The following is a 14,053-nucleotide window of genomic DNA, read 5'->3' on the forward strand; positions in this document are numbered from 1 at the left end:
AATAAGTTATATAAGATCTTATAAAAGAAGTTATTAAAATAGACTAAACCTTTTATATATAATAAATTAAAGGCCTTATATAAGTTATATAATAATAAGTTAAATAACTTAATATATAATTATAGTCTATTATACTTCCTTAATACTTATAGCTCCTAGAATAATATATAAAAGGTATATTTAAGTATAAAATATATAATAACTAAGCCTTAATAATTAATAATAATTAAGATTATATATTAACTTTATTATAAAAAGCTAGATTTTATATTTCTTTTAATATATAATAAGCTAAGAAGACTTAAAGGTAATATAATAAATATAAAAAGCGCCTATAAGAACTATATTTTAAGCATTATTAATCTTAAAAGGATATAGCCTATATAACGCCTTAATATTCTTATTTAATATTTAATAGATATAAGGATTAAAGGGACTAAAATATATTTAATAACGCGCTAAAAGCTTACTTAAGTAATAATTAAAGGGAATATAGCTTATTATATTATAAAAGATAGAGAAACCTAATAATAGTATTAAACTTATTATATATATATATATCTATAGACTTATTTATTATTATACTTATTAAGCTACTTCTATAAGCGCTTAAAGCCCGACCTTAAAGGTAGCTATAATACCTATATTAATTATTTTAGTGTTAATAAAAGCTAGCTCTTCTTTTATTACTTATTAATATATATATTAAAGGCTTATTTAATATATTAATTAAGAAACCCGCCCCTTTATATATATTACTTAATTAATACTAGCGCTATTATATTTATTAAGCTATTTATATAAGCGCTAGAGGCTTAACCCTAAAGGTAGCTATAATACTTATATTAACTATTTTAGTATTAATAAAAGCTAGCTCTTCCTTTATTATTTATTAATATATATATTAAGGGCTTATTTAATATATTAATTAAGAAACCTTAATATATTATACTGCTTAAATAACTAATTTTATAAGGGTTAAGATACTTATTAATATATTATAATAATATACCTACCCTTTATAAGCGAGACTAAAGCCTATAAGCCTATTTAAAAAGTAACCTTATACCTTTATTAAATATAATATAGTAAAACCTACCCCTTTATATATATTACTTAATTAGCGCTAGCGCTACTATATTTATTAAGCTATTTCTATAAGCGCTAAAGGCTTAACCTTAAAGGTAGCTATAGTATTTATATTAATTATTTTAGCGTTAATAAAAGCTAGCTCTTCTCTTATTATTTATTAATATATATATTAAAGGCTTATTTAATACGCTAATTAAAAAACCTTAATATATTATATTATTTAAATAACTAGTTTTATAAAGGTTAAGATACTTATTAATACGCTATAATAATATACTTACCTTTTATAAATAAGACTAAAGCTTATAATCTTATTTAAAGGGTAACTTTATACCTTTATTAAATATAATATAGTAAAACCTACCCCTTTATATATATTACTTAATTAATATTAACGCTATTATACTTATTAAGTTATTTCTATCAGTATCTGGATGTTCGTGGAAATGCCGCCACTTCGGGTAGGTGGCCCCCACCACATCTGGTGGCATTTGCACACAGCCGCCCCGCACGTTTTCAGGCATCAACTCTCAGGTCTGGTCACCGCCTGCCCAATCGAACACCGCGCCACAGCTGACATGCCGCCACAACATCCAACACAGTGCCGACACGTAGCAAGTGCAAATCGCTTCAGCTCGCGTGCCTTCCATAGCAGGGCTGACCGAGAACTTTTAGTTGAATGCGATACGAATGGCAACGTAATGATTGCATCACGAGGTTGGCATAATGAACTTGACAATCTAACTGGGGATTCGTCCTGTGCCCGGTCGGTCCATGACGATGGATCCCTTACGACGCTTGGGTCATAGTGAATAAATGCGAAGAGCTGAATAACATGATCGATCGCTGACGGACACACCGCCTTCCTCGTGTGCACACCGCCTTCCTCGTGTGCACACCGCCTTCCTCGTGTGCACACCGCCTTCCTCGTGTGCACACCGCCTTCCTCGTGTGCACACCGCCTTCCTCATGTGCACACCGCCTTCCTCGTGTACACACCGCCTTCATCTTGTGCAAATCACCTTTTTCCTTGCGTACACCGCCTTCCTTATGTAGACGCTGCAAACTGGACACCGCCTACCTCATTCGACACCGCCTACCTCATTCGACACCGCCTACCTCATTCGATACCGCCCAGGAGCGCTCAACTGGCACAGGAAAGGCTGCGGACGAACGGACAGTAGCGGCACTTGGTCCCTCGTCGCCAAAAATGGCCAAAGTGCAACCTACATCAATGTATAACCAATCTAGTGCGGGCCGTTCCTGGACGCGTCACGCGTCTGACAGCTGTTGCATCCCTCCCCGACAGACGCGACTGGCCATCGAGGCATGGAAAGGCAGCACGTCCGTGGCCTCTGACGAAATACAGTATTAGGGCTTATGCCGATGGCTCGCATAGCGTCAAGTGCATTTACGTCCGGTGCAGGCTCCCGGCTTGATGACTCTGGCCCGAGGATAGCAAAGCTCAGGCGAGGTACGGCCATCTGCGTACCTTGCGCCCGTGTAGGTGGAGCTCTCAAGCACCTCCCTGCTCGTTACCTGCGGCAGCGCCGGTGCCGCCTACTCGCCCCGAGCGAATGAAGTCGACGGCCTATGCACAGGCAAGCGGTCTATCACCTGCGTTGCCTCGCAAGCTCCAAGGCATGGCCCGGGCCCCTAATGCTGTACTGTATCGCGGCTTGTTGCTATGGGCCAATCTGACTTGCCAGTCTGACTAGGACTCGTCCCGTGCCCTGCTCAGATCGTAATGGTAAACCCCTCCGAGACTCTTGGGTCGTCTTGGAGAGGTGTGAAGAATGCCTCCTGCATGACCAATCCGCGACGAAACACCGCCTCCCTCGTGTGTACCACCTACCACATTTGACACCGCCTACCCCATTCGACGCTTTCCCCGTGTGCACACCGCCTTCCTCATGAACACACCGCCTTCCTTATGTGTACCCCACAGACCTGACACCGCCTACCCTATTAGACACCGCCTACCCTATTCGACACCGCCTACTCATTAGACACCGCCTACTCCATTGGACACCGCCGTCTCGAACTGGTCAATTGGTCCTCATCTGGCCAACCAACCCCAAGCGGGCCGCGTTCAGAGTCGCGCCCACACGCAGACGTGGACACATCGATGCTCCCCGAAACGGCGAACAATCAACAGGCAACCACAGCCTGTGGCCTTTTTCGGCTCAGGCAGTGATCAACATTCGCGTGCGTTTGGGTCTATTGTCACATTGTCTGCCTCAGCACCTCCAGTCTAGAATCCACATACTGTCGGCCCGCCCTTTTGTCCCACTGCCGATGCGCCACTTGTACTACCCGAAGAACGGCCGGGTAAGGCTTCTCAACGGTTGTGCTGGCCACCACGAAAGGCAAGAACAGATGAACTTTTGAGTCTCGTAAGTCGTAATATGGCTTTGCGTGGAATTGCCTCGCATTGAGCCATTTATGCCTCGGGCTGAGTGCTCTCCTGTCAAATCTCAGAGGTCCCAGTTACAGGAGTTACACAAGTGACAGGCACTCCGAGAGTGTGACAAATGCGGAAGGCGGTGCGGTTAATGCCCGTCGCTCGCCGCCTTCCACGTTCGCTCCCGCCGACCACACCGCCTACTACATTGGGTTCTAGCCTTTGCCACCGACAGGCCCTCCGGTTCTCACTGCGCCTTCACCAGCGTCCGGATGCTGCCATCGAACCATCATGGCCATAACAGACGGATGCCGATAGGTTCGCTGTTGCGCTAATCAACGTTGTGGACACGTACCTCAGGTATTTCGTCCAAAACAAACCACCCAGGAGCCACGGCGGAGAGCCACTCCACAGAAGTCTAGTAGTCTTGTGTGTAATCTGGAGTGAGAAATTGCACGGCGGCCTGCATACCCTGCACTTGAGCTTGTTGTGCAGCTGCGCCTCAACCATCCCAGCCGGATGATGTTGCCCGATACTGATGGGCCCAAAACGGCCTTCCTGGCTGTGCGTATATTTTTACATAGTTAGGGCGGTTTGTCGGCAGTGCGATTTCCTGCGACAGCGGCGGCGCTTCGTATTTAGACGACGTGGATTTCTGCCGCACCATCAGCAGTGGGATTCGGCGCCTGAGCCTACGACGCCACGCGCAGAAACGGGCATTTACAAAATGTACTGTGTCCGAATTATCTAGATACGTGTTCCCGCCCGTGAGCGCTCCTTTTTGCGTTTGTCGCGGGGTAGAGTCTCGGACATATATCCCATCGTTTGAAGCAGGCGGACGGCGAGGAGTCGCGCCTCCTACAACAAGGAGGACCACTGTTCAGCCTAAGCCCGTTTAGTGCGCGACTCGCCACCCCTGTTTAGTCAGCCAATCAGCATTGTTGCGGCGTTCCACTGGGTCCCCTTCTGTCACGGTCGCGTCGCCATCGCAAGAACGAACTATCCTCCCACTTCAACATCACCGTTTTGACCATGACTACAAGAGCGAAAAGACGGCTTCGCGGGATACAGGAGAAGGATCGTGCTCATTGTCCCTTTACAGTGACTGGACTCTCAGCTCCCTCCGAGAGCCAGGAGCGTACCAAGAAGCGGAAACGCGATGACCTAGGCCACGACCAGGGGCAGTTGCTGCAATCGTCACCCTTCAAGCCCAAGGGAGCGTTTGCAACACATGAGACTATGGATGTGGCCTATGACGTCGAGCCGCGCAAAAAGTGGTTCGACATGACACGCTACAAGAGTTTCATATGTGAGTGGTCCGGCAGCCTATGTCTCTTTACGGTTGGAAACCTGACGAGTCCTTCTCTAGACAACGGTGTCAAATACCATGTCGATGACTATGTTTGTGTTACGAACGATACGATTATAAAACATCAGATCGCGACGGGTACAAGCCCCGAACACCAAGGGCCACCCGAAGTCACAGACTACTGGGTGGCTAGGATTCTCGAGATCAGGGCACTTGATGCTGACAATGTGTACGCACGCGTCTTTTGGATGTACTCACCGGATGAGTTGCCTCCAAACACCCTCACCAACGAAGACTTCGTGTCAGGACGACAGCTTTACCATGGACAGCATGAGTTGATAGCTTCCAACCACAGTCAGTGCACACACCTCCTGGGTGCTGCCCCCAGCTAGATGCGCAGTAAGACTCACAAAGTCAGTGGATATCATCAACGTCGTCAGTGTTGCTATGCCCGCCATAGTCAACCATTGGTTGGAGTCGGAAGAGGAAGCGACTCAGGGTGCGCTCTACTGGAGGCAAGCATTTGACTGTCGAACGTCTGAACTCTCGGTGCGATATCCTATTTCGGATTTTCCACTAGAAAATTGTTTGTGGGAACTGACCTATGTCTTTAGTCCGTCGACCTCGTTTGCAAATGCAGAAGCCCTGCAAATCCCGACAGGATGTTGGTCGGCTGCTCGAACCCTGAGTGCGAAAACTGGCTGCACTACGAGTGTCTTCTGCACGAGCTCCTCACCCGTGTACACGACGACCTTGGGACGGAGAAGCCGCACTATGCAGCAGAGAGTCCAGCGAAAGCCGTAACGGCTACAAGGGTACTTGCGAGCCCCTGTACATCAAAACCAGCCACTTCGAAGCTTGCCGAAACGCAGTCGCCTGCAGTCGTCCAGGGAAGCGACATGTTTGATCCAGTCCTGATGGAACAGATCCATGGCAACATGCCCGGTTCTATGGGATCTCCACATCCAGGTACATCACTCCAGGTGTCCACGGAGAATGAATCGGACGCAGCGCTGGTTAGTACAAGATCGTCCAAGGGAACGCGCCATGCCTACGATGGCCTTTTCCAAGCGAGATTGAATCTTGAAAGTGTCCCAACAGTATGGGAAATCCGTGATCTGAGGTCGAATGTGCATGGCGGCGATCATACCTGGACCGAAAACGTGAACTGCTTGGTGTGCGGTTCTATCATCCCGTAGATCCCGAAGCCTTCGTTCGGTCGCCAAGTAGCTCTATCATAGCTGTTAATCTGCACTCTCAGAAGGCTTTGTAGGATGGTAAACCGAAACTTACAAAGACAGTGCTAGTGTTCGTTGTGTGGAACAATATGTCGACAACGAAGCTGCAGTTTTGGGCTGCACTCAAGCAGGCAGAGGACGGCGCGGAAAGCTTGTCTCTGAACAGCCACCGTCCGACTGTACGTCGACAACTCTTGTTGTACAGACTCTGAAAAGTTTTATCATCGCATCGCCTAAATCTCGTTCACCTGCTCGCGTGACTTATGGTTACATCTTGCCGGCCTTGATGGACACGTTTGCAGAAAACATAATTTCGCACGTGTCACACACTTGGGTAGGAAAACCGTAGGTAGGGGAATACTTGTTTCTTCTATCTAATGGGTGACTGTAGTCAGTAATTTGTAGCTACCTGTACTGCTTGGTGCTGTTGGCCGTAGGCATCTGAACATGGCAGGCAGAGGCTGAGTTGCGTGAAGTTATTTCCACCATGACAAAAACAGTGGTGCCGTGAACGGTCTACGTGATCAGATATTTATGATGCCTTCACTGCGACACGAGTCCAGTCCGACAGTTGTTGAGGTGGTGCGACTCGCCCAGGTGAGTTTCGGTGGCGTTTCGAGGGGTCTGCTCCAAATTCAGCTCCCTCAGCCCCTAGAGTTTCTAGGCCGAGCTAGTAACAAGAGCCGCATCAATTTTAACAGGTCAATCTTAGAGCCACTGGGACTAAATGAACTTTATCTGGCGTTGCGCAGCTGGAGTGGTACGTTGCGGTCATGTCTAACGCCGCAGCGATTTTGTGACACTGGCTTATTGTAGGGACCCATGAAAGACAATGCTAGCCTGAGCGCCCTGCGCCTTTGGGTAGGTCAATATGTCGGGGCACCCTCTGGAACACCCTTTGGTCATACTCTCTTCTTGGTGTGATCTCTTCATCTAACCTTACCCTCTCCTCTGGAGCATCTCCCATACCATAGACATCCACTCGCACTAGCTCCAGGTCGCGGGCCAGTGGGATCAAGCCACATGCCTCTAGATGTTCCCAAACATTCGTGGCATCGAGGTGATATCTTTTCGGGCCTTTCGGTCCCTTCCTCGCCGTCTCTCCGTCGTATTCCTCTGCTGCATAACTGTGAGGACATCTAACCCCCACGTACGTGCAAATGCCACAGTGTCCCCTGACTGCTGCGCGGTGCTCCTTCCGAATTACGGCCCACTCTCTTTCGCTGGCCTACACGCAGCAGAGAGCGAAAATAATAGGGCTTGTGGAGAGAGCAAGACGTACCGTCTGTCTAGTACGCTCGAATAACTTTGGTCTAATGCCCAAAGCGTCAGTAAGTACTCGCTCTAACTTACCCAGCTCTGGTCTCGAGCCGGGCAACACAAATGCCAACAACTGACCTCCCCTTGCTTCCTATGCGCCCAGCAGAAGGACAACCTGGAGCGCGTGCGAAACAACCAGAGGAGATCACGCGCGAGGAGGAAGGAATACTTGCAGAGGCTGGAACAACAGCTTCGGGCTTGCGAGCTCCACGGCGTCGAAGCCTCGGCCGAGATCCAGGCGGCCGCAAGGCGAGTCGCGGAAGAGAACAAGCATTTACGAAAGCTCCTCAACAAGCATGGCGTCAGCAACGAGTCCATTACCGAATATCTACAATCCGGAGCGATCTTTACACCCGAGCCTGCACAGATGTCATTTCCCGCCGTGAACCCAGGGCCTGTGGCCCAGTATTTGCGGGAGCCACATCTACCTGAACAGCCCGAGGAGCCGGCGCAGGGTGTCTCGTCCCAAATACCGAGCATGCTGAACCGAGAAATGCCGACCACAAGCCCTTCGATAGCCAGCTCCTATGAACAGCAGATGATCATGGCTCTGCCCGAACACGATGAACCACCGATGAACGCCTTGTCTGTCACCATGGACACACACAACCATAATCCTTACACTACGTTGGGTCTCGGCTGTGCCAGCCCTGTGCGACAGGATCCTTGCGCATGCCGGCAACACCAGCCGATGCTCAGAGATATGCAGCAGACAGACTCAGAGTGGTGTACCTATAACTACCAATCACTATGACAGGGAGAATGCAGCGAAATGTAAAGGACGTCTTTCTCCCAGCAATAATGCTCGCTTGTCACGGTTGGCCAGAGCCTGGTTCTTCATCCTTCCTCTTCGTCGCAACCTTCTCTCAAGGCACTGAGAAGAGCGGCTCACAGTCTCTTTCGTTGTATCCCCTTCGATGCTTGGGCATCCTGGGTGTTCGAGAATCGACCTGTATCTAAGCTCGCAATCTATTAGATTACGACACCGACCCCTTCGGATGCCCTGCCGCTTTTTTAGCTGTGGACGGTTCTCGACCCTGGAGGAAAACGTGTCGCTGGAGGAAATGTGTCGTCTAGCGGGGCGGAAGGTGGACGAGGCCTTTCAGCTCACAGCCACGCGTAGTGACTACTGTAAAGTTGGTGCGAAGTGCGAGCCGGACATGCCGAATTGTTACGAGGGTTAAGCACTGTTATCGCAAACCCATTGCAGGGTCGAGAGAAGCACCACGAGCCTCCAAAGCAACCACAGCCATTTCGAGTGGCACACCCACGCAAGTGGACGCGGCGGAAAAGGCCCGCTTCGTCCGATTCCTTGCGTCGCGTGGAGCAGCTACAGTACATGGCGGCTTCTCGGCGTCGTTACGTGGTGACTGCCGGATCGTCCGCTTGGGCCAGCGACATCCAGAATTAGACGACAAGATCGCCATGCGGGGCGCGATTATCCGCTTGTTGCCGCCATGGGGCACCTATTCTCCCTCTTCCCCTCACCGCTGCGGGTTACAGGTATTGGCCTTGCATGAGCGTTTCGTACAGCTGGCAAATCTTCAGGAACTGGACGATGGACGACGCAGCAGCGCAAGGAGCTTTGCGGCCATCAGGCTTGGCTTCCACAAATTGAAGTTCAAGGGTGTGCGGGTGGGGGTGGCTGTGGTGTCAGTAGCGGTTGCCCACTCCACAGCTACAAATGGCCACAAGTGGCCCTGCATGGTCTTTTCGTAAACGACAAAGATCGTCAGGAACTGACCGACGCAGCTTGTGGCCGTCCATGGCGGTTTCTGTCGCGGGGGGTGGCTGGGGGAATGATGGGCGATTGTCCACTTCCTTTCAACATGGGGCCGCTATTACCACCCCTTCCCCCGCCGCTTCGGGTGGTCAGTTTTGGCCTTGCATGGCCTTCTTCTGTACGTCATGAGAACTCATCAGGAACTGGACGATGCAGGTACGCAGGGAGCTTGTGGCATTTCTGCATGGCTTCCAGAAACGGAAATATCAGGGCAGGCTTTGGCTGCGGGGATGAGGTTTTTGGGGGGGGGCGGGCGTGGATGAGGTCAGGGAAGTTCCCTTTTTGCCGCCATGGGGTGCTATTTCCGCACCCCCAACCAGGCTGCAGGTACTGTAGTCGACAATATGGCGCTTGCGAGCTGACTCGCCCTTTGCTCACACTAGTACAGAAGGCTGGTTTCTGCCTTTCAGTATCGTTGCCGTTGCAAGTCTCTCCAACTGGACAGCTGGCCGCCTTCGGACGCGGCAGCAGTTTACCGCACTAGATCTGCACATCCAGAATCAGGTCCTGTGACTCCATAACGTCCTGCATAGAAATGGACACACCTCCACGTAACGATGTCGAGAAGGTGACACGACCTGTAGCAGCCAATGACACGCAAAGACTGGACGGCAGGAAGCGATGGACGCTGCAGCACGAGATGCGACCAGACGACGTCAAGAACCCGACTTTCAGCTGCGGCGTAGCGTGCATCTGAAGAATGTACCAAGGCCGCGTGTGCTGCAGTGATCTGCTTGTCAAGCTTTGGACAATGTCCGCTATTGCCATTGTCGACAGGTAGACGGCACAAAACCCTGCAACTGCGCCTCGGCACAGGCTCCACATCAGCGAGCAGCATGTCTGGAACCGGACGACGCCGTCCACATGAAGGAATTGGACGAACAAGCACCCATGGCATCGTGTCCGTCTTCGCGCCCGGATGGCGACCTTCGTCCGCATCTGAATGTCGATGGCCCAGGCGGACGATCCGGCCGCCGCCACTCCGCAATGATCTGCATGGCAGAACTGCCCGTCACCATGCAACCACGTTACGAAGCTGACATGTACTGTAGCTGCCACACGCGACGCAAGAACTGACGAAGTGGTTTCCCCCTACTTCACAATGATCTGCTCGGCAAGTTCTGGCTGCCGCTACGTACCAATGTCGAGAAACCGATCGGCGCACGTCCCTACCCTTGGTGGTCTGCATGTTAGGCATCGGACGAAGCGGGTCCCCGCCGACGCATCCACTGACATGTTCCACGTCTATGATCGAACGGCAGGGAACGGACGAAGCGCGATGCAAGCAGAGGGCGCGCCAAGAAGCCAACAATCGGTGGGTCACTACCATGTGAAGAACAGGACAATCGCACGCTCTTGACAGAGTAATCTGCATGTCGAAAACTGGACGACGTACGGCCCGCGGCAGTGTTACTGTAAGGATTGCACGACACATGATCCTGGCACACCGTACGCGAATCCAAATCAGCGAGCAGCATGCCACGAGTTGGACGACGCTTTCTTCGCATCGCACGGAGCGACAGGCTGCCGCCTCATCTGGATGCAGCCCCACGTCCAGGATCTTCTTTCTGACTGCGCGGGCCGGGTGACCGCATCTGACCACACTTCAAATATGGGGTCTGCTTGTCAGGAATACTAAGAATACATTGAGTATTTGGGATTACGGTACGCTCGAGGAATATAGCGGCAAGCCTGGGTATGGTTATGAAGAGTTTCGCAGGACCTTTCCGCGAGCTGAGTGGCACATGATGCGTACGTCTTTCTTTCACAAACAGGAAAGGACCAAGCAACACGAGGTGATCATCACTTGCGCAGCAAAGTTTGATTAGCTTATAGCCTAGGGAGTGATGTAAAGCTTGTCGACCATGAAGCTGGCAGGGAACCCCAAGCAGAAAAAGAGCGACGTGAGGGCAACTAAAGCATAGAATCGGCCGAAAACATTCGCACGGACTTCTACTCCCCCATCATCCACCCCTCATTCTTCTGACATCTTCCAAGTCTTGACTAAAGCCCCCAGGGCCCTAGTCCTCAGAGACATGTATTAGCAGATCTGAGTCCGCGTGTCTAGTCGCGCGCAGCAGGCACGGCAGTCACGCAAGTGGGCCGCAGCGTTTACTTGCGGGGGCAGTGGCGCCACTTGACGGCGAACTTGACCTTGAGCTTGCCGCTGATGTGGTCGACCTGTAGTATAATCGTCAGCGTTCCTCTCTGGGGGTGAACTACACGAGGGGGCTGCAGCGGTGGGAGACTTGAGGGGACTTACAGCAATGAGGGCAGGGAGGTGGGTCGGGCTGATGTTGCAGGCGGTGTTCATGTTGAGGATCGCAGTGCTGCCGCCGCAGGGAGACCACGACTCGATGCCGGGGTTGGAGTGGAGGTCGAAGTTGCCGCTGAACTTGCCGTTGAGGTTGATGGCGTAGGTAACCTGGTTGCCCGGGTTGCCCGTGAAGGAGAAGACGTTGGAGCACTGGCCCCTGGCGCCGCTGGGGATCTCAGCGAAGCCGATCATGTCGGTGTCGAGGATGGAGAACCTAGCAACAACGCAGTCAGCTTACAGCCCTCCAGCGTGAGATGTGGAACAGGGAAACTTTGGGAGCCACATACTGGAAGCCCTGGTCAAACTCCATGTTCAGCGTGAGCTTACAGTTCTTGCGCCAGTCGATGGCCTTGGTGCCCGGGCCGGTCTGGACCTCGTAGGAGGAGAAGGTCGCCTCAAAGAGCGTGCCGGTGGCATCGACCTGAACGTCGGCCGAGCCGGGGGGACAGCCGCTGCCGAGCAGGCTGATGCCGTGGATCTTGACCTTGCTGGGCTTGCTGACGGGAGCAGGCTCAGGGGCGGGAATGGCGGCGGCAAGGCCGATGAAGGGGGCGGCGAGAGTGAGGAAGCGCATATTGGCGTCTGTGAACGAGAGTGTTTGTTGTTGTTGTAGTGGAAGAAAGTCGTGTGAAGACTTGAGAAGAAGAAGCGACTGTTTTGTGCCTGTGGTTCTCTGGCTTGGTTCTGTGGATGAGTGGGAATATCCTGAACAAACGGCGGAGGGAGGAGCCAATTTATAGAAAGCCTCAACTGCCAACACGCAAAGAGAAGAATTGACTTCGTCGCAAAGTGTAGCCTAGCTAGGACTGAGCCGTTGTCCACGACCACGTCAACGGCGTCAAGTCCTAATGCAGTTATTCGTGGCGCGGCCTCCACGACGCGGGACCATCGACCTCTGAGATGCCGGCATCCATGAATAGCATCACGGTATGCCTCGCCTGGACACGGCTGGCTGCCTTCGGCTGATGCTCCCGTGCGTAGGCCAACATCCACCATCTCAGTTCCTGTCGCGGCTGTGCAGTCGACTGGCCAGGAGGCAGGCACCTCGCCGATATCCAGGAGCAAGGTATATCCAGGGCGAGGTTGACTTCATGTTGGGCACCCAGTCTATTGGGGTCGGGCTTGCGGCAGTGTGTCCAATCGAGTTCGTATTCTGCACTCGCACGGGTTGTTCCGCCTCATGGGGAGGCAAGAGGCGTGCCTGCGCCCTCTTGCCATTGACGGTTTCAACCCGCTCGTTGACTGGCCCCAGAGCCGAGGGGGGGGTTATGGCTTGGACCGGGCTGCAGAAAGCCTCAACCTAGCAACAAGCCACGATATTGCGGCCTGTGCTGCCTATTCTGTACCCGTCTTTCATACTGTGTGGTTACTCATACTGGAATCCGTGCAAATCAGGACTCTCCACGATGCCTTCAGCTCCTCTGCAGCTCCCATGCTCCTCGCCGCTTACATCCGCGGGCAGGACTGAATTATGAGCCCCCGTCCCGTCACCACAACACACAATATGCAACTGCCATCAACCCGGGAACTGAATCAATACTATTGAATGAGTACATGTGCCGTAGCAAGTGGACCTTTCCCGATACGGAGACTTCCCGGCTATCGGGGGGTCGGCTCGGACCCTCTCCAAGTACCGAGCACGGCAGCCACGAGCTGAAAATTGGGGTCGAAGCAGCCACGGACAGCGCTCGACGCACGTTGCAGTCCTATTAGACGCGGTAGCAGCAGTCTTAACAAGGGCTGAGACTTGTCGGTACGAGCCGCCACGGCGTCTCCACAGCCGCGCTTCCAGACCCAGCACCAGCACCGCGAGTGATGGCGCCCAATCGTGACGATGCCCACGGCCCCCTATTAATAGGGGCGGTCAAGTGAGGCGTCGCGCCTGCGGTTGCTGTCATTCGCGGCTATTCGTGGGCCCCACCCTGTCGACTTGGACGAGACGTGCAACTCGTGTTGTACGGTTAAAGCCGTCCGGCCTGGCTGGCTGCGGCTGATATTGTGTTGTCAATGCCCGCCCTGCCAAAAAGCAACGGCAGACACCGTGCTCCAGCGAGGTGCGGCTGGCGGTGGCGCTACCCATAATGAGGCTTTTGCCTTTCCAAGACATAACTGGCGCAAATTCTTCTGGAAAGTCGCGCGTTGCACTGCCATGGCACCAATGAAGCCATCGCCAAAGCATTGTTGGGCCGTTATGCTGGTGAGACCGGGCGGTCTAGCAATCCATGCTGCTTGCATGAGCGTCTCGCAAAGCTGGCAAATCTTCAGGAACTGGGCGATGGACGACGCAGCAGCGCAGGGAGCTTTGCGGCCATCACGCAGGACTTCCAAAAATTGAAGTCCAAGCGGGGTGGGGGGTGTGGTTTGCTGTGGGTGTCAGGAGCGGTTGCACCCCCCCACGCCTACAGATGGCCACAAGTGACCTTCCATGATCTTTACGTAAATGACAAAGATCGTCAGGAACTGACCGACGCAGCTTGTGGCCGTCCATGGCGGTTTCTGTCGCGGGGGGTGGCTGGGGGAATGACAGGCGGTTGTCCACTTCCTGCCAACAAGGGTCCGCTATGACCACCCCCTCCCCCGCCGCTTCGGG

At 52.1% G+C, this 14,053-nt stretch overlaps 1 protein-coding gene across 1 annotated transcript; it reads right to left on the reverse strand.

The window, feature by feature from the left end:
- Positions 1-11,258: 11,258 nt before the first annotated feature.
- Positions 11,259-12,037, reverse strand: PLICBS_006535 (uncharacterized protein; the record flags this gene model as incomplete). Its single annotated transcript, XM_065600961.1, has 3 exons — positions 11,259-11,327; positions 11,410-11,677; positions 11,751-12,037. The coding sequence occupies 3 exons, from the start codon at positions 12,035-12,037 to the stop codon at positions 11,259-11,261; spliced, it is 624 nt and encodes a 207-aa protein (XP_065457033.1).
- Positions 12,038-14,053: the final 2,016 nt, after the last annotated feature.

This window comes from Purpureocillium lilacinum, assembly GCF_023168085.1.
Source record: "Purpureocillium lilacinum CBS 284.36 DNA, scaffold_4, whole genome shotgun sequence".
In the NCBI taxonomy this organism is placed as follows: Eukaryota; Fungi; Ascomycota; class Sordariomycetes; order Hypocreales; family Ophiocordycipitaceae; genus Purpureocillium; species Purpureocillium lilacinum.